The sequence below is a fragment of the Hemicordylus capensis genome, chromosome 4 (assembly GCF_027244095.1).
Source record: "Hemicordylus capensis ecotype Gifberg chromosome 4, rHemCap1.1.pri, whole genome shotgun sequence".
Taxonomy (NCBI): Eukaryota; Metazoa; Chordata; class Lepidosauria; order Squamata; family Cordylidae; genus Hemicordylus; species Hemicordylus capensis.
The window spans coordinates 88871490-88896236 of NC_069660.1; the positions used below are offsets into that span (position 1 = coordinate 88871490).

Sequence of the window (24747 nt, forward strand, 5' to 3'; positions counted from 1 at the left end):
TCTTCCACAACCTCCCTCTTCAGTCCCAACCAAAGGGTCATATTTCTGGGAGGCACAGGAGGCTGCAGAGGGAAGCGGGGACAGCAACAGAACCACTTGTGTGCATGAGTGCAAGTGTTTCCCTCATTCAGTTCTTTACATCAGTATGTTTGTTCCCGCAAAGAAAAGCTAAGTTAAGGGACCTGTAATTTCCTGTCTCTTCTCCAAAGATATGAACACTGCCATCTAACCACAAATAAGACCATTATGGTAACTTTATAGAGTTCTAACAAGAGGTCAATTTATACACAGAAATAAAGTAAACCCAATTAAATTTATTTTTTAAAAACCCCTGAGTTTTACAGCTTTGCATATCATAAGAACAGACTAGCACATTTTATTTAGACACTCAAAGTGTTAAGAGTTCAAAGACAGAAGCAGATAAACAGTTCAGAAACTGAATGTTTGCTTCTTATGTATATATGGTGCAAGTCAGAAACACATGGTGTAAAGTTCACTGACTTAGTTTCATGATCACATTTGGTACAAGTAATTGTATGAAATTTTATTTCAAATCCATGCAAATCAGGTTGAAAAAGTGCATTACTTTAATGCTTGGATGGACTCTTAAGTTTAAAAAAATCCTAGCTTTGTCTTAAACCCACCAACCATTTCAGTATTGACAAAATCTGACCCCTCTTTCATTTAATAAATGCAGAAGTCAACATCTGTTAAAAAATATGTGCTGCACACTATACCTCAATTACATTCACTGATGTTTTGGAAGGTAAAAACACCTAGAGTGCACCACAAAGGTGCAAATGCTTCTATTTGACATGACATGTCAAATTGATCATCATATTGAGCAACTGGATTGTCTGGGCTGACACTGAATTCCCTTTCCACGTTTAGTTTATTGCCAAATCAGCTTTTAAAGCTTTTAATCATTGGCTTCTCTCTATTTTCTGAATCACAAAAAAGCTTCATACAAAGAGCTGGTTACCCATTTTAAAAACCATAGGTATAGTCTAGAATAACTTTGGTAATTGTCTGAGTTGTTGTACATCAAGAAAAGTACCCACTGAATTCATGTTGTCTCCATGGTTTAGACAGTCAAGAATAGGAGCTTGCTGTGTTTCAGGTACAATCCGAACATCTATATTCTCTTTGCCTGGATGCTGTGTAAACTCTGCTTTACCAGGGAGAAGTTTCATTGTTGGCTTTAAGTCTTTTAAAAACGGATGTGAACCTTCATTTGACTGGCACAGGATTCTGACTGGAAGGACTGCATTTGTAACATTTCTTAATATAGGACCCTCTGGTTTTGACAGATGACTTCTAGATACTTCAATTTCACATTGCACTGGATTGGCAGGAAGTTGTACTTGACCAGCTCTTTCAGAAGAGTCTTTCCAGCAGGCAAAGCCCCCTAAAAGAGGATTTAAATCCAGCTGTAGAACAGGTTCTAAACTCTCTTTCCTGTGATTGTCAGTCTGCTGCTTCTCTTCTTCATCATCACCATCACTATCACCATCATCATCATCACTGCCTTGCAAGAGCCCATACCGCTTCATGTACTTCTTGGTCGCAAAAGACATATTGCTTGGGGAAATTAAACTGAAGCCCACCAAACTCTTGTCTGTGTTAGTTTGCAGGAGAGTCTGTACAGATGAATCCATAGAATTTTTTTGACTTGACCGACTCAGAGAAAGCTGAGACAGTTGGCTTTCATTTAGATACTTTAGGGCAATAGCATTTGCCTCCATACTCAGATCTGCTCCATTGGGAGTTAGGCCACTCATGCCAACATTAGCAAAAGATATGTAGTTTAGGCCTGGAATGACTGCTTCAGGATTAATACAGGCCAAAATACTAGAAGAGAGCAAAGAAAATAATATATTCAAAACTATATATACATACTAATTGAGTGGAATAAGCTGTAATCATCAGGTCACAGTATATCTGCATGATATAGGCTGCGGCTGGTGTTTTGGTCTCCATGCAATGCCTCTCAATCTTGCTTAGGTACAGGGTTGCATGGAGAACCATAGTGCATGGCCACTGCTACTTAAACATACTAAATGCATCCCCAGTGCAGTCTTTTAGCTGGGCTATTCAGGGTAGAAACTAAGATTTGGCTCTCCATCTTTAAATTCTGGCTCAAATCAAATTATCCCCTGGGGCTGAATTGCTGAAGCTAGCAGACAAATTCACTTCTAAATGGGAACATTCACATAAGCAGAAGTTGCTTACTCATGGCCTATCACCACAAGCCTTAACAGCAATGGGATTTGGCCAGGCCAAGTTGGTGCTCTGTCAGAGTCTTGGATGTAGAATGGCAGACTGATCAAGGCCTTGTCCCAAGAGGAGCAGTGTTAGGTAACCAAATCTCAAGTGCACACCCTGCTAGATACCCTCAGTCAGATGACAATAGTAAAGTATATGAGTACAATTGCAAATTATGATCTGTTTCTGTAAAGAATACAATTATCAAGAGTGGGGGTGGTGGCAGACAAGAGTCTGTATGTGTGCACATGTGCACCCCTGCCTACCTCAAGTGTAAAGGTAAAGTGTGCTGTCAAGTCGATGTCGACTCCTGGAGACCACAGAGCCCTGTGGTCATCTTTGGCAGAATACAGGAGGGGTTTACCATTGCCTCCTTCCCGCAGTATAAGATGATGCCTTTCAGCATCTTCCTATATTGCTGCTGCCTGATATAGTTAGCTGAATGATAATATTGCATGAATGAAATCATCAAACAGCAGGACAGGGCAACATTATATGTGTCATATCTGTACCCTAACATACCATCTAAGAAGTCAGGGGAGCAGTTTTTAAGGCTCAAGTTGATAAATAAGCCATTAAAAGCCTCACATTCTGTCCTACATACATTTAGTAGCAATCATCAGGTATGCCTGACTGTCCAGATGGCAATGTGCATCCCTTTGGGGACTGTGGGCTATTTTAAAATGGTTGGTAAGACAGTTTCAACTGTCTATGAAGTGATTAGTACCTGCATGCATGGAGGGTAGGATGGAGCACTCTCCTCACTCCATTAACAATTTTATAAGAAAAACTAGTAAATAGCTTTAAATAATTTACTCTATTCACTCACACTAAATAGTTTGTAAACCTCTGTTCCTTTAACCCCACTCAGTCTTTCCCCACCCAAACTAATGGTCTAAAAGCCTCTTTAGCTTTTCTTTGCATACTTCCATCCCATCATCTTTCAGATGCTCTTTTTGGAACTTTCTCTAGAGCTGATTATTGAATTAAGACAGAGAAATCAGGTATACAGTTCTAATGAACCCACAAGTTATGTTTCTTGGCCCTTTGGAAGAATCAAGGCTTCTGAACAGACTTCTGTCAATGCTTTTTTAAAAGTTAAGATTAATTAAGATTACCAGAGCTGCTAAAGTCTTTAATTACCTGGCATTTTCTACTCTGTGTGCATTGTTCATCTTGTCAGGAGAGTCAAAATTCACTCCAAGGTTCCTTAATTGCTTCAGGGTTGCACTCAGAACATTATCTTTATCTCTCGGGCTTGTGTGAGGTGTTAAGCTCCTTTGCTTTTGCTTGCTCACTTCAGTGGATGCAGTATATGCATTGCTGATAAGGTTCTCTTTTGCAGATGAAATATTTTCTTCAGAAGATTCCTTCAAGAAGTGGTTTACTTGACCCTATGAAAGGTAGAATGGTTCAGAAAATAATGTATGAAATATTATTAAAGACATAGGACACTACACTCATCACAGTCCATGGCATAGGAACACTATATCCAAAGACACCACAGGTAAGCTTACAACTTAATTATGCTTCCCTAGTTTAACTGGCCACAATGTAAGTTGACGACAGCTAGCTAGAGGTATACATTTAAGGGTAGCTTGAAAGGAAGTTCAGCTCTGAGCGCAAGTAAGTCTGAACAATGAAACATTCTAATCCCAGCAGCAAAGCAGGAAAGAGAAATAAGTTAAGCACCTGTGAGAGTATAGCACCTATGAGGTGACCAGGGCAGTAAATTCCCTTCAACTCCTTCCCTCATATCCAGCAAGGTTTAAGCAAGCTTCTACTTTTTAAAAGTAGTTTTTCAGATAAACAGCCCTTAGAGATCGAACCAGGTATGAAGGCAGAAAGCCAGCAGGAGTGTGGGAACTATCCAGTGAATTGCACACATCCCATGTACAACTATCTGCCTGTGAGGCAGAAACTGCAGATGCATGCTCAGCACCATGAGCTTCTGGTTTTCAGGAAATAAGTTAATTCCTTGAGGCCAAAGCTGCTAGATCAGAGCTGCTGGGAGTGGCATGTTGGAGACCTTCAACGACATGATAGTGGCATTCCGCTCCCAGGGAACAGCTTTTCTAGGGATGTGCATGAAACCGGTTTTACATTCTGTTTTGAGCTCGAAATGAAAAATAGCTGAAACTTTCTGTTGAAACAGCGTTTGTAACCCTGCCTTGAAAAACACTGTAGAAGCACACAGTAAGAGGGTACCTGCCCCTCCCAACACAGCACACACATTTCAAAACACAGTCCAAAAATGGTCAAAACAGAATCACTGACCCAGAATGCACTTCCAGGCAGTGCCTGCACAGCAGTAACATAATTTGCAGAAGTTACTCTCACATACAAGTATAACAATGACTTCATCCTTACTTCGTAGCACTGCAACAGCACCCTTAACGGCAAGCATAGACATAAACTCAACTAGACCAGCTTCAGCCACATCTTGACTCAGTACATTTTGCAATGTAGATTGCAGAGCAGACACACAAGTTAGCATCAAGGCCAGCCACAACACTATCTCACAAACCAAACTACAACTCAAGGAAGGTTCAAGAGGCACCCAAGTTTTGCCTTTGTCAATCAGATCCAGCAAAACTAGAGTCATAGCACTAACACCACAGCATTATACTCAGTGCTGAGAAAAGAAAACCACAAAATCAAACCTTCCTTCCTCCTGTCCCGATATATCCTCTTCTTCAAGAGAGGCATAGTATTAGGGCTCTCTCTGCCTCCCAGTCCCTTTGAATACATTTCGAATTTGAAATTCCCTCCTTTTGTGTACCCGCCCTCCCAGCCATTGGAGGCACAGCTGCCTGTGACAACACTTGTTATCAAAGAAATCAAGCCAACTAGCCAGCAAGGAGATGGAAAGCCAGTCAGAAGCCAGTGCCAGAAAACCAGTCAACAGGGGAACACAGACCCCCCAAATGGCGCTCGGAACATCAAAATGTTTTGAGCGAAACGGGGGCTGTTCTGCTCAGAGCGCAAAACAGGCCCTTTATTTGAAGGGTGTTCCATTTCGAGTTGAAATGTTCTGCACATTCCTAAGCTTTTCACTATCAAAGAATGAGAATTTTGAGGAGGAAGAAAACATCCTTTAGAAGGGACCATTACATGGGTGATCAACTGCTATCTTTTCACATTGAGAGGCAGAGGGTTTATTAGTAGTGGGTAATTCAGTCATTAGGATTTCAGTGACATTAGTCTGTTCAAACCTGGCCTAAATTCATTTAGGCCAGGGCTGCACAATTTCAGCTCTAGAACTGTTTTGGACTATAACTCCCATCATCCCCAGCCACAATGGTCAGTAGTCAGGTATCATGGGAGTTGTAGTCCCACATCTACAGGAAGGCTGAAGATGTACAGCCCTGATTTAGATACACTACTACATCAATGCAATCCTCTATTACTCACTCTATACCTCACACTTTAAAAGATGCATAATGTAAGACATGAAAAATCATTACTGAATGTTAAGAACAGGTAGGCTTCATCATTCAGAATGCTAAGATAAGCATGGAGAATCATGAAACAGTTGGACAATACGTAGATTCATCACTGAGCAAGCAGAGAAACCATCTAGATTTCATTAAAAATGTCACTGAAGAGTGGTTTCAATAAGAATGGGCTGGTGTAGATGATGTCTGTCTGGCCCTGCCTACCATGCAATTACAGATGCCCTGCTCTCAGCACACCATTACTGTTTTCATAATTAGGTGGGCAGGGGGTGGTTAATCTGCCCACCCCAAAGTGATTAAAGATACAACATTAAATTAGTACATGGTTGGTATTTGGCTGATAGGACTTTTAATTCAAACCAGCCAAGAACACTCACCAAAATATCCTGGTAGAATTTCTGATCATTTTGTGCAGTACTTGGCAGGGAAGGGATTACATGATCAACCTTTTGTTCATTATTTACCAAATGACCATCAGCTTCTTCTGATAGTCTAGTCTGTAAGCACATGCTAACACTTTCATTCAGCAGTGAAGCTGGAGCCAACTCTGCAGCAATTGGCCCACTGCTAGAGAGAGAAAAGGAAAGGGAGTTAGATGCTAAATTAAGTATCAGACTCATTTCTTGTCTTTGAGACAGATGAAGGAACGGTATATGTATCACAACTGCAATGTCTCCAAGTTATTTAGCCAATACCATCAATTCCCAAGTTGCAACATGTTTATGCTTCAAAGGCTAGTACATTTTTGCTCAGGCTGATCTCTTCTATAAATACATCATACCTATTGTGCCAATATTTAAAATCAAGACTGAAGCATTCTTAAAATACGTAAAGGAGTTGCCTCAACTGTACTTATAATTGTGTTATGAAAGCCTATAACTGTTCTAATATCTACAAACAAGGTCTTGTATACAAATACACTTAATATGCAGATAAGGTATATGTCTCATTTTAAAACTTGATTGAAAAATATGAAATACTTCCCCATTAGCTAAAAAGTCTTGATGTCATACGTGCGTATGCATCATTCCTTAATTAAATGATATTTAAAGCATATTTGCAGAGTATAAAAAACCCAATGCTTATGTTTTAATAGCCAAGGCTTAAAATCATGTACTGTGCCAGTCTGTTGATACCACCAGTCATTAAATGTTGTGGATAAAGTGATTTTTCCAACATATTCAGCAAGAATATAAGCTAAACTTTTAAAGTGTCATTTTGGCAAGCAGAACTCAATAATCAAGAAGCCCTTGAATACTGCCTTTGCTAGTTTGAGATCCCAGAGAGCAATCCAAGTTGCACACCAGGTTGGTACAAAAAGGCACCACATTTTTACATTTATCAGCCCTATAGGATAAGTGATCCAATTATGCCTGTGCAAAATGCGTGTGGTTATGTAAAACAAAACCAGGGTTGATATATGTAGTTGTCTGTAGTATACCAGTCACAAACTCTGCAACTCAAGATTGCAGCTGTAGCCATGTTAGTTGTCTGCAGCATCTGATCTCAATGCAAGGGAAGTTTTACTATTCTTCTGCAGACTCCCATTTTGGATTGGATGCAAAGGTACGAAAGTACTTGTCCCACTACCGGTATGTGGCTGGATGCTACAGTCAGCCAGCTTTCTACAAAAAACCAAGTGTAGATTCCCATCAAAATCTGAAACAATCCAGTCCAGCCAAGTGGCACTGCCAACTGTGGTCAGCAAGCATCCCCTAGCACAAACTATATTACTGAAGGGAAAAAAAGGAAGATGAGGCAAACAATGTGGAACTGTATACCACAAAGCAAAAAAATACTGCAAAACTTGATGGCTTCCATACAGTGATGTGGTTTTCATAAAGTTCTAAATCAGAACAATTTCTAGTGACTTAAATAGGCTGGGAACTAATTTATACAACATATACCTTCTATTTAAAACACAAAACTAAGATATATACCATGTTAACTTTGTAAGTATGTCAGAAGTTCTTCCAATATTTAGAAGTACTTTTCCCGAAATGTGTTAGGAAAAGATTCAATACCACACATGTTTTCCATGTGTTCAAGTAAATTCAGAGTCTGGAAATTATTTTTTCAACATCTGAAGATATAACAGCTCAGTAGCACACACTTAGACAGCCTTTGTTTTTTCCTTAAAGTTCTGAACAATGCAAACTGTTCATACTAATTTTATTACTCCAATGTAACTTATGTATATATTATAAATTGATTTGTGCTTCCTAGAGACAGTCACCTGAGAAGTTAATTAAGACTTTAAAAATGCCCAAATTGACTTGCTACTGTATCCATTGTTTTCTAATTTTATAAAGCCAAGCATCTTTAGAAAGAGAAAACTTTCTTCCCCACATCACTGTTTCCACCTGATAAAACAAGGTAAACAAAGTTTATGAAAGCAAGTGTGGAAAAAATTTCAATTCAAAGTTTTACCAGGTTGCAGTAGAGAATTGACCAGGTGGTTCTTCTAGAACATGGATACTGTCTACAAAACTGGGTATATCAACAGCTTTTAATGATGAGGCAATGCTTGTTTGACTCTTATCCTTCTCAGTGTTCATAGAAATACTAATGTCTTCACTGGAAATTTCATCATCCTGTTTTGAGGACTCTTTGTTCCTTTCCAAGGGAGCATTCCAGAACAAGCTAGCACCTAAATAAGGAAGTCAAATGAGAAGGAAACTTTACTTGGTTTTATATAGAGTGTATTGCCTGCAGCTTTGTCAAGTGTGGGTTCTTCCAGCTGCAGAGGTCTATAAAACTATGTTTGGTGTGGAGAGAGTGGATGGAGAGGTTTTTCTCCCTCTCACAACACTAGAATAAGGGGTCATCCCATGAAACTGATTGCCAGGAAATTGAGCAGTGACAAAGGGAAACACCAAGTTCTGTTAGCAACAGACAACATAACTATTGACATCATTACATGTTGAAATGAGGTTTGAGGCTATTCTGATCTTAATAGAGACTTCTCCTTAGAAAGAAAAGAGTAACTGTGCCAAAAGGTGAGAAGTCTGCATACTGTATTAGAAGACATGTTCACATCTGAGAATTTGTTCTGTGCTTGTCGATGAACAAACCAACTCAATATACATACATTGCTCTAGAGATGTATAGCATACAAAATTGCTCTTCAGTAAGAGGGAACTCATTTTATAATATGAAAACTCACATTGAGAATATGAAGTAAAAGTGAACTGCTAAAGCATGTGCAGGTACTATTAGTGCAAGCAGGAGCAAAATCTGGTAGCAGAGTACTCTGCTGGGCCAAACAGGAGACAATGTAACAAAATGGCTCCCTTGTCCGGCATTTTCCTCACTGCTATATTAGAGTTACTTCAAGAAGGTGTACAATGAACCATTACCTGTGCTCACTGCAATGCTGACACTTTTTTTCATCTGTAACCCTGGGGAGGACTGGGTTTCCATGGCAACAAGTTCTAGTTGCTTTTCGGACTGTATGCCACTATTAGCTACAGTCTTAGTAGGCTGAAGAGTTTGTGCTTCTAAAAGACGCTGGATCTGTAACCATGCAAGATCAGTGTCAATTATATTGCAAGAATAATAAAAGTGGAAGCAGCAGTTAGCATAGTAAGTATCATCCATCAACAATTTGTGTCCTATGCACATAGGACTATTCTTTTCTTAAACGACACAGCAGTTTATTTTAAGCTTGTTGAGACTCAGAATGTAATGCAGGGAACTGCAGAACAGCACATAGATATTCCTATTAAAATTGCATATCTTATTTATTAAGAACTGGTGAGCTTTCACTCTGCACTGTTCTTCATTCTAAGCAAGTTAATGGTTCATTAAATTGACTAGTAAACGTGTCAACATTAGCCGTTCTGAAAGCGCAGCTTTTCACCATGTGAAATGGTTCACAAGGATGGTATTAATCCATTACATCTTTATTTCCTGCTTGCCTCAGAGGAGACCAAACATTAGCAGAAGTATATACAAAAATAAGTTCTAAGCAGATAGAATCACATATAACAAGCAAGAAAATTATGTTGAGGTAAGGAAACCAGCTAAACTAACTGAGATAATAAAAGTACCCCAACATACCTGAGCTTGTAGCAGTTTGAGCTGCCTATCTTGTTCAGCAAGAATTTTGTAAACATCTGGAGATGCTCCCATTTTTGTTGTAGGAGTGTGCATACAAGCTGAACACACTGCATGGAACTGTGCATTACCAGATTCTGCAGGGGATGTCCTTGCAGTAGGTGACATGTTATCACCGAGGGAAGAACAGTTCCCCATTACTCCATAATGGACTAGGTTTATAGGGCTACTTGTGGTACATACTTGATTGCAGGAAGTGTTTTTACATTCTATATTTTGATGAAACATAGATTGTGTACCCTCCTGGGCAACACTTGACTGAATTTCAGGTGTCTGACTGGAACCCATTTTACACATCCCTTGCCAAATATTTGTTGGACTGCATTGCATATGACTATGTAACTGACAGCCACACACATAAGGAGAATGGCAAGGTGGACCTTGTACTGGTATATGAAGCTCCACTGGTCTTCTCAGGTTTGGAGTAGACAAAGCACAGCTGTGCCAGGGAGGCCGGGAGGTTACAGTTGGTTGCTTTAAATTAGATGCAGAAGGTCCACTTAAAGGAAGTTCTCCTTTCCTTTGAATAGCATCACTGTTTGCCAAGTGTCGTTCAGTAGATGTTCCAAGTTGATGTGCAGATGTGTTGGGAGAAGGTCCACTACAAAGTGTTGAAGGAGAAGAGGAGGGTGGAGATCCAGAGCTGCTTCTTGTTTGAGACCCAACTGCACCACAGTTAGGTTGCTGTTGTAGTGGAGGTTGCATTCCTTTACAAGATTTTAAAATGGGAACTCCCTGCTTTAACTGGCTTGGCAACTGCCTTGGAGGAGGCTCTCTAGCACGTGAGCCATGGATTTGCCTTCCACTATCAGAGCTCTGAATATGGCAGGGTGGATGTCCTATGGAGCATGTCATCTTAGCAGGCTGATATACACGTGAAGGTAGATTCTTTTTATCCATGTTCATAGCATGTTTGGAAGGTGGTAGAGATTCTATAAAGTTGCTATCAAATACAATTGACAATTCAGGAACTGAAGGCTGGATCTCAGTAACCTGGAAACAGTTTTAAGCATGCTGCAATTATTGTAGTTTATCTATGCATTTCTTATGCTACCCGTTTCCCCCTCCCCGCAACTGACATGAAATCGCCTAACCGACATGTCAGATACATGCAAAAGAAGTTGTAAGGAAATGTGTTATGCTGCTTTGGTCATATCTTCACCAGATGCCCATGTGTGTTATATGTCCACAATTCCTATAGTGAGGGGCGCTCATACCATACCATAACCTCAAATATCAAGATCATTTACACTAGAGCAGATACACTAGTGCAAACGTTTAGGATGAGATATGGATCTTGGTGTTAAGATATGGAGAGTGGAAAATAAAATATTTTAAAAATTATATCTAGTTTGTCCTAGTGTACAAGAGGTTTTCTCAACAAAAACCACAACTGTGGTCTATATCCGGGAATGTCAATAGTTTCATCTTTAGCTTAATTAAAAGGGGAAAGACTGAATACAAAACTAAACATCAGGGTGTGTGTTTGTTTAAGTTCTTAGACATATGTATAGTCCAGATACTATCTTGGCTCTCTCCTCTTATATTAAAGTGTGCTGCCATAAACCTCCCTACTAAATTCAACCAAACTGGGTTAATTATTCTGTTTGTGTTCCCAAGGCTTATGTGTTGAACAGCTTATTTTCAAAGTTTATCTAAACACACACACACACACGTCGCTTGAGGCAATAAAGGGTTAATGAGACTGTAGTACAACCTAGTGGCAAAATTATGCAACACCACTAGCCAGATATTTCCATCTGTGTGTTTCATGTGAACTTGGGTGTATAAGGATTCCTACCTGCCACCCAAAAATACATCTGGAGCTTAAAATATTTTCTCTAAATACCTGGAAGATACTAGGGATAGGCAATGTAAATATGTAAATAAATAAATAATAAATTCGGTTCAAGTTGAATTGGGGGCAATTCAGTTATTCAACCCCAAATCAAGTTGCCCTGAAATAAAAGGGCCAGACTTGGGGTTGAAGAGAATCACCCCCACAATCCAACTAGAACAGATTCATGTGACTATAGCGCCATTTTTCTGTGGAGAGCTGGTCTAGACAGGGTAGACTAGTCCTCCAAGGCGAGCTGACATGCAAAGTCAGGAGCGGAGGGCTCGTCTACCCACCAACCCCAATGGATAGACAAGCTCTCTGGAAAAACGGCAAAATGTTGAGGCCCCTTTTTCAGCAATGCCCCCACCCCACCCCCCCCGGGCCTCAGAACAGTGCCTGAACAACAACTAGATTCTAGTGATTCGCTGAGGCAGCTGGCCGAGCTGGCTATTTTTAACAAATTGATTCGAGTTTGAGATTTGAGTAAAGCTTGGATCAAATAGCAAAAGTTGATTTGTATACATCTCAGCGTGGTACAGTGGTTAGAGTGCTAGACTAGGAACGGGGAGACCCGAGTTCAAATCCCCATTTAGCCATGATACTTGCTGGGTGACTCTGGGCCAGTCACTTCTCTCGCAGCCTAACCTACTTCACAGGGTTGTTGTGAGGAAAAACAAGTATGTAGTACACCGCTCTGGGCTCCTTGGAGGAACAGCGGGATATAAAATGTAAATCATCATCATCATCTCTATAATAGATATTAATGAGCAGTATAGGATTACCTGTTGACTCACTGGGTGAGGACGAGGAAAGGGCCTAGGGGATGCATCATCTTCCACACCAGAATCATGATCACTGACAGACAACTTACTGGGCGATGAACCTTGAGATGGGCTAACGCACATACACATTATACTACCAATACAAACATTTCAATTCATCAGACTAAGTTTACTAACACAGTTGTAAAACTTTCAAATATGAATTTAATACTTCACATCAGATTCAGTAGACATGTTGCAAATAATCTAAGCATCACACAAGAGTCCAATTTCTACATACATTTTATTTTACAATATATCTAGTTTTGAAGCAGTTCGGTAGTTTTTTAATGCAGCTATGCACATTTTTATGGTCAATTTGAAAGAGCCATGAAAGGTGGTTTATATATGTTTATAAGTAAAGTAACTTTCTGAACTGCAAAACCTGTGTGCAAACAAGCTAGCAGAGAACAGCCCATTAGTAAGCTGTAGTAAAAACTTTGAGATGGCAGTTATTTGTAGTTTTAGTTTATTAAGCATGTATCCCAATTTCAGATCTGAAGAGGAACAAGGACAGACTTGACATAATGTTGTGATTGTGTTACATTATTTGGGAATCAAAGTCTAGAAGATATTCTTCGCACATGTTTACTATCATCACCTGAGAGTTCTTGTCTTGGACTTACTAAGGATGTGAAAAATCCAATAAATCCTATTTACTTGCTTACTTCCCATTATATTCTACATTTACATGCAAGACTCTTGAGCATGTCACTAGAAACACTAAGGATGTACAAGCACTTCTACAGAATACAGTAGCTATAAGCAACTCTTGCCGAGAATAAATACTTATTGAATTAAGATGTTTTCTAGGAAGAGTGTAGAATTTTATAATGGTAGATAGAGGGCAGATTGTACACATAGTACTTAAACAATTTCCTCACCTTTCAACAGAAAAATTCTTTGAGATCTTGCTGAAGAACCCCATTTCTGCATTTTTGTTTTCTGAACTCAGTTCAAATTGGATAGGATATTTATCTGAAGACTCAACATTCTGAAACAAAGTAGATGCAGTCACTAAGCCTTGACACTGACCACACAAACCATCTCCCTCCTAAAGACCTGGTACAAGCATCAAGGAAATCAAACTTATGGTGCCTCCTTATTTCCTAGAAGCTTGTTTATATAAAGGGGACCTCATATCCACTGCTACTATCAAATAAAGAGATACTAGGTATAGGAATGAGTGATGCAAGTCTCCAGCTATAAACCATGTATGGTGCAAAAGAACTCAGGTGTACATGCAAGTCACTGGCAGTTTCCACAAGCTTCCCACTGTGAATCAGCAATACAAGTTCATTACATTATCAGTCCTGAATAAATGCTGTAGTGGGAGAAATGACTGCCTGAATGTTCCCCAGTCTTATTAGGTTGGTTTCAGCTGGTTGTAGACGGTGGCCTGAAGATGTAATGATTGGAGGTTCACTACAGAGCTCATTTGTATCATCATCGCCCTAACAAAATAGACATGATTCAATCATTCCTCAAGAAAACAAATGCAAAGAGCCCATTGATTTACCTCGTATCCCAGCAGCAAGCACTATCAGAAGATACTGAGGTTGCTCTCACGCACAGCTTAACTCATAAGAACATAAGGGATGCTAGGTGCTAGGGATGCCCAGCCTGAATTAGGCTGAGAGTGAGAACCACTGAGATTAGACCCAATCACACAACACCACTTAGCCCGGCTTTTAAGCTCAGCTGTTAGCCAAGGTTAAGAGAGTGAGTGCTCCCTTATCCCCAGCTACCTGCCCGTGTGCAAGCATGGGTTGCTTCCAGCCCAGCCACACACAGACACAGGCACCTAGAGCACCCATCTCTTGAGGAAATTCCCCAGTGCATCACAACTGTCATGCATTGCATTGTGGGCTACATGGAGGCCAGGACAAGTCCCAGCCTCAGATTAATCTGCCCTGCTTCGTGCTGAATGGAGCAGAGCTGATCATGTGGGATCGCGCTCACACAGAGCAACGAAGGATTGTCTGGGGTGGGGGAGGCAAGGCTCCAAGTAATCAATGAGGCCAATCACACAACCTGGTGGGTGGGCAGGGGGCCCCACCCACCCACCAGGTTGTGTGAATGGCCTCATTGATACTTGGCATACATGGTAAACAAAAATGCTTTTTAGCATACCTATAATACTTACATGCAGTCAGATCTCAGGGACTTAAGGTATTGGGTCAACTTACACCTAACTAAAACACCATTTGTGATTTGTGTTCTAAAATAGAGTGACTGCAACCTTTGGAAGAGGTTTCTATTCCAAATTCCTATACATGGTGCAATTGAAACATTAGCTATACAGAGCTGACCACTTCACAGTACTATATATGCATGTGTTCCAATTTTCAACTGCAGTCTACTAGAAGACAACATTAGTCATCTTCTAGTAGACTGCAGTTGACAACTGCCATGTAACAATACATCCAACATGATTAAGAAGTTAAGCAACTTACTCTGAACAGATGTAATGTTTCTTTGCTTGTCAGTAGCTGGAAACCTAGTTCAATATGTTCACCACAAGGAAGGCATTCATAAAACTCTGGATCTTTATGTATCAGAGAATAAAGGACTATAAGAAAACTTCCTGATTCTGAAAGTACCCTAGACAGAAAAAAAAAGTCACTTATCAAATAACAGAATCAAAAGGTTAGTGAATAGATTATTAGTGGCCAGTATCACATTACCAACTTCCATGTAACAGATTTAAAAACCTAAAGGATGTATTCATGCCTGAAGACAACAATTGTATTTTTTGTTCAGCGCAAATATCAATTAATAATTGGTCTTTGTTCTAATACATTGGTTGCAACACAGATCTTATTAAAGAGGGACCAAAATAATAAGATGTCCTGAAACCATGGTTAGAGCTGCTGCCAAGAATCTTCGTGTGCCTATAGTTCTCCAACATTAACCAAATGGGTTTCAGGATGGGATGCTTGGGTAAGTCATTAGAAGAAAAAATCTTATTCTTCAAAAACAGCTCAGACCCTTGGAACAAGTGACCTACTGCATTTAATACTGGCCTATTTCTTTCTCCTTTTTACATGTTTTCCTGCTCTAAAACCCCATAAGCATACTTTGTAATAAAACAGCAACATCAACATATATATCCATGCAGACTAGGAGACTATTCATACAACCGTGTGGGGTGGCGGCAGCAGGAGGCTTTGCCAACTTACCTTCCCCCCCAATCAACCGACTGCTGCTGGAGAACATCTTGCTCCCAGACAATCCACACTACTGTAAACAGTGCAGATCTCTGGAGGCTGGGACAATGTGTCCCAGCCAATAGATATCCCAGAAAGCACCACACGATGAGCATGGTGCATTGGGGGATACTCCTGTGAGACAAGCACTCTAGGTGCCCATACGTGTGCGTGCAGCCCAAGCACACATATGGTCCGGGAGCCAGGGATAAGGGCGTGCTTGCACCCTTAACCTCAGCTAAAGGCTGGGCTTCAACATGGAGTTAGACAGGCGGGCAGTGCCAGAAGCCATGCAGATCTCAGCACTGCACACAAGCAGCCTAACCCAGGCTGGGCTGCCCTAGCTTGCATTAGGCTGCTCATCAGAATAGCCTTTAGGTGTTTTAGAATTGTAGTCTTATCACTGTTTATAGACAAGCAATGGGGCAAAAAAAAACCCCCAGACTAGGTTTTTTAAACACTAAATTAACCCATATTCAAATAGTCAAGTTGATCAAGAGGCTACAGTGTACACATGAAGCTCCTGCATACAGGATTCTCCATTCACTTCACTATCAAGTGACCAGTCTGCCACTTGACATTCATTTCATATACATCCCCCACCCCCACTGTGCTGAGCTGTCCCCAGCATGGACTTCAATGACAAACCCTTGTCAGCACAGCTCAGTGCCTCACAGAGGCTTGGATCAGAGCCATTAACCCACCAAAATTATAGTTTACAGCTATATAATTCAAGCAATTTTTCAATGATCACCTCTCTTGAATTGAAGAACTGAATAAGTAACGTAGACAGCAGGCCCAGACCTGTGGACTGTAGATATGAGAGATTCCACTCAACCAACTAGAGGGAGAAAAAAATGTAATATTCAGCACTAACACTATAAATGGATGCTACAGCAACTGTATTCTCAGCACATATTTTACTGAGATGAATTTCCAAACTATTCTAATGTGAATGCATACTACAAAACCCTTAACTTCTGGGTTTTGCTTGCAATGTTAAATTCAAACCTAGAGCATTGGAAGAAAGGGTGCATACTTAGCCAAAACACTTACATGCCAATCAGTGGCAGAGTATTAGCTTTAGGGTCAGATTCCAGAATTAATAGTAGTTTCCGGGTCTGGTCCATTGTAAGGTATCTGCAAGGAAGGGAACACATTTGAAGGCAGTTTGTTGCAAATCTAAAAAAGTTAATCCAACCAAGGCATCCTAAATCTCATGTGAGAACATTTGTCATTGCTCATTATCAGACAAGATACCAGCACAAAGAATCAAAAAATATTTTTAAAAGACTGTGTAAAAGGTTACACACTGGACATGTCCTATAAATGCCATGTAATGATTTTGGGTGACACTTTTCTCCTATCAGAAAAGAATTTCCAATACCAGATAAGGAACACATGTTCAGTCTGATTTTATACACCAATCTAAAGTATTATTATTATTATTACTACTACTACTGCTACTACATTTATATCCCGCTCTTCCTCCAAGGCGCCCAGAGCGGTGTACTACATACTTGAGTTTCTCTTTCACAACAACCCTGTGAAGTAGGTTAGGCTGAGAGAGAAGTGACTGGCCCAGAGTCACCCAGCTAGTTTCATGGCTGAATGGGGATTTGAACTTGGGTCTCCCCGGTCCTAGTCCAGCACTCTAACCACTACACCACGCTGGCTTTGGGAATAAAGCACTATGACTGAGTCTTCAGTGCAAGCTGATTCTTACATTACAGTAGCTGGAAACATGTTAGTGGGTTGGTGACCACAATAGGCAACTCCTGCTAATCAAGTGGACTGACTCCATCCTGTGTTTCCATACCAGCTACCTCCAGCAACATGTAGCATGAACGAGGAACACTCTTCACAGGATGGGGGCAATCCACAAGGTGGGCAGTTTTTGCACTTTTCAGTCTCATCCTGGATCTGTCACCATGCAGAAGCATTTCTAGTAGCTTCCTCATAGTAAACAAACAAAAGTCAAAAAGTAAGCCCAGCATGGAGATCTGTTTTAAGTTACCCATCAATGGCTACGACAGCGAACACAGTTCTAGGACAGAGGCAGTATAGTTATAAAAAGCAAAGTTGAAGCTGATAAAAATGGTCACATCACACTTTAAATATCAGCAGCTCACTCTATTACTAGCTATTCACTAATTACACAAAAATTCAAGCAATATGAAATGTTAACGTAAGATCTATTAGAGGTAGATTTTACTGAGCAGCAAATCAGAAGTTTTTCTTCACTCTGGCAATCTGCTTTGAAAACATGTGTGGATATATTTTATTGCCAGAGAAAGTGAACCAAAGCTACATGTAAATAATTTTAAAAATCCAAAAGTACATTGCTGTGAACCTTAACTTACCCACATTTGAAAGTCCCTTGAATTTGTGCAATACTCATGTGGCTGCTTAGATTTCTGGCAAGGGCCGTAGGAATTATTGGGACGGACTTTACAGGAGTATATTTTAAACTATTAGCCACTGTAACAGCTGCCCAGTGAAAGTCAAAGTTTAGGTTGTCCATATTTTCTGTAGAAGAAATATGAACTCTTAAAGTGATCAGTTTTGAAGGATCCAGAGAATCTTGGCTGTTCAAATTCTGTTGCAGTATCTGCAGTGAAGAAAGATGTCATGACTTGTTTCAGACACATTAACAGTAGTTAAAGGCAAAGACAGTATTATTTCTAGGCCAGACTGGTATATAAATAAAGCATCTGTGATTGCAAGAGCATCGCTATACTACCCCAAGAAAGAGAGCTATAGAGGCTGGAAGAAAGAAATGAAGTGGAGTGGAGTGGTTGGAGGGAGCTGATTGGGTTGGACAGAGGGATAGTTTTAAGAAAAATACCTTCCAAGTCTATGAAAGCTAGCTCCAGATATTGCTTCTTCATGTCCAGGATTATTGCTTGGAGATGAACTTTTCTGTAACTGGACATTAAACAAGGCAAGACAGCAAATCCAGTATGAAATCCTAACAGTAAAAGGGAAACAAAAGCCTCAAGTTTCTTACCTTAAAAGCTAAACTGAAGTCCTCAGAATTGTGCACTATTACATCACATGAGGATGATCCCCAAACATTAACTGTGCATGGAATCAAAAAATCTCCAGGAAGAGGTGCTGTAGGTATTTTCTCCAAGCCACCAGTTACTTCACGACCCGGATCAAAACGGTCTATTGTTAGTGACACACCTTTATCATCTATGCCAGAAAAATTAAAGTGCAGTAGTTAGAATCAACAGAATACAGATGATGTACTGTACATATTTATGGTCATAAAATTAACCAGGTCTCTCAAAATTTAGATGACTTAGTTGAATAGAACCCTGAAAAATCTCATACAAAAATTAAATCAGTTACTTAAATAGGTCAATTTGACAATAACTTAGTTGCTTAGGGTCTTCGTATTAAAAACAAGTGCTTTATGCAGAACACTATTCTTGTTTTGAATATCCCTCTCCAAGTTTCTACTGCTCTATTAATGAAGTGGCAGAAACCAATACTGAAATTAGTTTGATCATGTAAATGTTTGGGGATAGCAGCTAATGCATTTCATAAGCCTTTGGGGCAGTAAAATAGTATTTCCTCCAATAAAATAATATCAAGTTGCAGCATCAGAGCTCCATTTTCCCCTACAGAACATTGATTATGAAAGGGGGGAAAGATAGAAAAAAAAAAGATCTGAGACATAGGAAACTGCCATATACTGAATCAGACCATTGGTCTATCTAGCTCAGTATTGTCTTCACAGACTGGCAGCAGCTTCTCCAAGGTCGAAGGCAGGAATCTCTCTCAGCCCTATCTTGGAGAAGCTAGGGAGGAAACTTGAAACCATCTGCTCTTCCCAGAGCGGCTTCATCCCCTGAGGGGAATATCTTGCAGTGCTCACACATCAAGTCTCCCATTCATATGCAACCAGGGCAGACCCTGCTTAGCTATGGGGACAACTCATGCTTGCTACCACAAGACCAGCTCTCCTCCCTGTATTGTGGCACTGCAGCATTATAGATCTTGAGACACTCATCTAATTTATCTACAAAACCTATATATTCAGTGTTACACGAGGTTAAGAAGAAGCCCAGGTTTGCCTCCATTACCATTTCTTATAATAAAAAAATCAAGACATTCTTGGGTAATGTGGAACTCTGAAATGACTCATTTTTTCACATTAGAACAGGTGGGTAGGGACAGAGCTTTATTATTGATTTGTTTTTTTAAAACACAATAGCTGGCAAGCAGCCACTGACACAATGGTTACCTTCATCTACTGCAAGAGTTCCAACTAGAAAACAGGTAAAGGGTTTTCTTCGACTTTGCTTAGCATGACGATGGGCAAGTCGCAGAGTCTTCTCATTCATAAGTAGCATAAGGTTTCTGAAGAGAAACAATATCTGAACTTTAAGATAATAGAATATTTATAAACAGATTTAGCTAATTCAAAGAATAATCCAGTATTGCAACAAACATGACAAAACAATAGTTCCATGTCAAAAAAGGAGAAAAAGAGGGAAAGTTGAGGAAGCAATTTGAAATTGTTTCTTTGGATTTAATTATTGTAAAAGTAGAGTAATATTATTGCATTGCAGTTATTTCCAAGATCATCTGACAGTTTATGTCCCAGTTCCAACTAAAAGCCAACCTGATCTGACTCAGTTACACAGAAAAGAGTTTGATAAATCCATCCTCTATGGTTTTCCTCAACCAACATCATACTATTTCAATTTGCTTATTTCTTGTTTTTAAATCAATGTTATGTAAGTGACGAAGGATGTCACCATATGAAGGTGGGAAGGCAAGATAGCTATTATTAAGATAATCAACAAACAATTCTTGTCCCATGTTTGGCAACAAAGTCCACTGCTGACCATGGCTGTTTTAGGCTACAGAAAGACTGTTAAAATTGCCTCTTTTCTGGGCTTCATCTTTTCTTCTTCCTACTGATAATGCATACTCTTGAAATACAGTCTTTGTTGTACAAGTTAAGTTTAAACCAAAAATTAGTAGGTGGACAAAACATCTCAAGAGAAAAACCTGTCAAAGTTTAATGCACACCATTTAATTAACCTTCAAGACTAGAAGTCATACCTATGATTTAGGTGGGAGCCAGTGCTTTCTCCGATAGGCACTGGATTCCAAAGTGCAACTTTTGATGGAGGAAAGCTGAAGGGTACCATCTTCCCTGAAATCACCCTGAAAGACAATTACAAGCTTACTAGTTTTGGAAAGCTGGATGCTAGCAGATGACAAGTGTGTCAAATTGTTTTCAAAACGGTGGGACAAAAGTGTCCTCCTTTAAGAGCAAAAAGGCAGATTACCAATTCATTGTGCTCATTTCACCAGAAGCTGGCAGTTTCTTCATTTTGAATATATTAATGCCTGAGCACTTATTACTTTAGGCAGCATCCAGAATAGTCAGTCATTACAAAACACTGAAATCAGTGAGACAAGCAAGTCATTACTTATATCCAACTTTAGGAACAGAGGAAGCTGCCATATACTGAGTCAGACCATTAGTCTATCTAGCTCAGTATTATCTTCACAGACTGGCAGCGGCTTCTCCAAGGTTGCAGGCAGGAATCTCTCTCAGCCCTATCTTGGGAGAAGCCAGGGAGGGAACTTGGAACCTTCTGCTCTTTCCAGAGCAGTTCCATCCCCTGAGGGTAATATCTTACAGTGCTCAAACTTCTAGTCTCCCATTCATATGCAACCAGGGTGGACCCTGCTTAACTAAGGAGACAAGTCATGCTTGCTACCACAAGACCAGCTCTCTTCTGAAAAGCTCCTTTCAATGGAACCTAGTCATGACTAACTTGGTCTAGCTGCTTTAAAGTGAACACTCAGAGGAATTATCTTCAGCTCTTTTTTTTTAAAGTGAGGGAATGACAACAGTTGTAAAAAGGCTGTGTCCATGCACAAAAAATGAACACCTATATTGTGCCATCTGTATAAGCAGTTTAAATTTCAGATATCACTTTAAAGTGTATTTTGCATTCCTTGGGGCTAGTATTTCTATCTCTGTCTTCAAGGAACATACAGCATTACAGTGGACAGGGATCCAGAGGTTTTGGCCTGGATTACAAGCAGTCTATAATCTGTGGTCACCACCAATAGCCAGAGTGATGAAAGCTACTTTAGTGAGTAGCAAAGAAGGGAGAGGGAGTAGGAGAGGGCTCCCACTGTTTCTTACCATCTCCAAATCCCAGTGCAAATGACAGAAGACCCACTTCTCTCCTAATATTTTGCCTGTTTGCCTGAAAAGGATCTGAGGGAAGAGAGGGGATTTGTGATCACCATAGAATGGCAGGCTAGTGAGCCAAGGTGAAATTTGTGGATCCCTAGATTCAAGGTATCACATTTTGCACCAGAATCCATGTATTGATAGTTGCACACAGTAGTTCTTGGAAACTCATTTAAAACCCAATGGCAAACACACACATCCAATTCATATGCAACTCTTACCCTAAAGAACTAGTGCCTCATCCACAATCCTAGAAGCATCAGTTGTTAGCATTATCAAAGTGATGAGGAATAGCATATGGGTCAGAACTTACAGTGAGATTTTGAAGAGGTTTTATAGAATCATAATTAATGTCTCTGAAGTCAGAATTATCAAGCAATATATAGGAATAGGGCATTAATGAAAATGTTTAGCAAGTTTACCTGACAAATTTCTGTAGCTGACAGTTATTTCCCACCTGTGCTCCCATACCCCAATAAAAGAAAAACAGAAACTATAACTTTTTGAAGGATAGGTTTGAACACTCTTTCTCCTTCCAGAAGTATGGCAATAGTCAAATATTTTACAGTGGTGATTAAAAACTTCATTTTAATTGGATGGCAAGTATTTAAGCACTGGAATGCCTATAGGTCTTGTAATGACAGAATACTGAAAACACCGTGATCATGGAATGCTTACATCTATTTTCTAAATTTGTGCTATAGCAGGTTTAAAATCCAAATACATTTAAAAGTGTTTATTTTTGCCCAGTACTGACACAATTAGGATCATCAGCACATACTGCTCTTATGCCACCGTTGTACACACTTCCACAATGTTCTACTTAATTCAATGGAATGTGATTTAAGTGACATACTTAGAACCATTACATTAACAACTCTTGCAAATTCAGCTACCCATGTAGTTACTGAACATCACACCAGTTTTTGGAAAGGCAATTTCCAAAAAGTGAATATTTTCAAGGCAAAACCTAAACACAAATCCAACTTAACAGGAAGGTACAGCTGCTGATGTGTAATTTGCAAATCAATTCCAATGAAGAGTTAGGTGCACCCCAAGATAATTGACTAATTGATAATTGAAACAGGGGCACCTACCCTTACATGCAGTTGTTAATCATATCCATAGCAAAACTGGAAAAAAATGTCTGCAAGGATACCTTGGGTATTGATATACAGGACAAGTTAGTTCCATGAGGCTGAAGGTACCAAAGCTGAACACTTCACCCTGGGAAAATTTTTTAAACAGGAACAGTGTAAAAGAAACAGTTACACACAGCCAGATATGACATTTTAGCACATATCACTTGTAATATATTAAAGGAAAGGTTACCAGACATATGCCTTGTAATACTCACATTGCAAATTTTATCACCTCATTAATGACATCTAAGCAAAATTCTTTTTCATGTATGGTCAATAAGCCCAGGTTACCCCAATTCAAACATCCTATGAAACTCACAGTACGGACTTTTTTTTTTTTAAGCTAATTGAAGGGAAATACTACTATTGAGGTGAGATGGCTTTAGCCACAATACTTTTAGTCATTTCACCAGATAAGACAATGGAGAAGTGCAGGCATCAGTGCTGTAACCTGGCATACTATTAGCATCTTCAACCCTTATGACACAAGAATACCACTCATTTAGTTCAAGGTGCCCATCATTAATTTCTCATTACACTTGATTACCAAAGAAGTTTCATCCATCAGTCTATGCCTTTCACATAAAAAACTTTAAGTGTTCAGTGCAAGTGAAGCTTCTCTCAACTTGGACAAAAAAAGTCCTTTTTCACCGACTGTTGACAATGCACAGGTACTAAGATACATAAACAACGTTGGCTTAGCAACAGGGAAAGAGCAGTTTTTAACTGACTGGAAAAAAGTGAAATGGGAACAGGCTTCCCATTCGTTTTTTTGATGTCTCATCTGGAAACATGGCAGGCCCACGAGCCGTGTCATCCCGCAGTGGCCGCAAACAGAGCGTGGGTTTAAACCTAGCTGTGCCCACGTAAGCTCGGGGTTCTTTTGGCCACTAACGCACCACACTAGCGATACAAGGGCCGCATTCAGGGACAGGGAAACCTCCTCTCATGTTCGGCCATCATATCGTGATTCGTGGACGCCATGCCCACCAGTCCTGCCCGAAAGGAGTGGGAACTTCATTGCGCAGGTATTAGCATATGCAAAACGACAATATTTTGAGGGAAGGAGAACTCCTCCTCTTCGCAACAAGAAACCGCAAGTAAGGCGATGCGGACATAAACCCCTCTGAGGAAAACCACCCTAACTTACCTCGCCACTCCCGTCCAGAGACCCCCACCCATACGCCACAAGGAGACTCGGCGACCTCAAGAGCTCTATAGCTCACCCAACCTCTAACTGAATTGCTACTCCTCCCTGTTGTGGCGGCGCCAACGGCGGCACTATCAGCCAATCAGCTCTCCCACGACCATCAGAACGATCCAGCCAATCAACGTTGGCAGAAAAACTGTCCTCCGCCCACTGTTCTTCACTAATCCGTTACGTTGCGCCAATGAAAACTATCCCACTGACAGGGCGGTTCGGACCTAACCAATCACAGAGCCCCCTGGGGAAACCACCACTCCTGCGCGGGCGCGGACATCTGGTGGGAGGGATTTTCAAAAACACCACGGCTTATTTTAAACGGTCGCCGCGAGGGAGCAATCGCGCAAGCGCAAAGAGTGACAAACTAAAAGAGAGAGAGGAACGGTCGTGATGTAGTTGCTATAGTGACAGCAGATTCGCAGGCTCTCTTGTCCAGGTGGTGCTTGAAGGTTGC

General features: G+C 40.2%; 1 protein-coding gene across 5 annotated transcripts; it reads right to left on the reverse strand.

The window, feature by feature from the left end:
- Positions 1-294: 294 nt before the first annotated feature.
- On the reverse strand, positions 295-24609 carry STIL (STIL centriolar assembly protein). Of its 5 annotated transcripts, none has more exons than XM_053245596.1 (18): positions 24240-24609; positions 23107-23174; positions 21897-21971; positions 20795-20899; positions 19968-20083; positions 18723-18910; positions 18076-18323; positions 16769-16852; positions 16467-16553; positions 14960-15107; positions 13388-13497; positions 12465-12576; positions 9786-10835; positions 9083-9239; positions 8154-8373; positions 6101-6290; positions 3409-3659; positions 295-1851 (listed from the first exon to the last, which is right to left on the reverse strand). In XM_053245596.1, exons 4-18 carry the CDS (start codon positions 20881-20883, stop codon positions 1008-1010), a joined length of 3894 nt encoding a protein of 1297 aa, XP_053101571.1. In that variant the 5' UTR covers positions 20884-20899; positions 21897-21971; positions 23107-23174; positions 24240-24609; the 3' UTR covers positions 295-1007. The 5 variants fall into 5 exon arrangements, with proteins under 5 accessions (XP_053101571.1, XP_053101569.1, XP_053101566.1 ...); XM_053245594.1 differs by having other exon boundaries at positions 23045-23174; XM_053245591.1 differs by lacking the exon at positions 21897-21971 and having other exon boundaries at positions 24240-24608.
- Positions 24610-24747: the final 138 nt, after the last annotated feature.

Excerpts from the sequence above, each read along its gene's own strand:
- STIL (XM_053245591.1), bottom strand. The coding sequence starts at position 23,141 with ATGGAACTAACTTGTCCTGTATATCAATACCCAAG. Across the intron at positions 20,084-20,794 it reads GGCTCCCACCTAAATCATAG|AAACCTTATGCTACTTATGA; the intron begins GTATGACTTCTA and ends GTTTCTCTTCAG. Across the intron at positions 15,108-16,466 it reads AGTTCTTCAATTCAAGAGAG|GGTACTTTCAGAATCAGGAA; the intron begins GTGATCATTGAA and ends TTTTCTGTCTAG.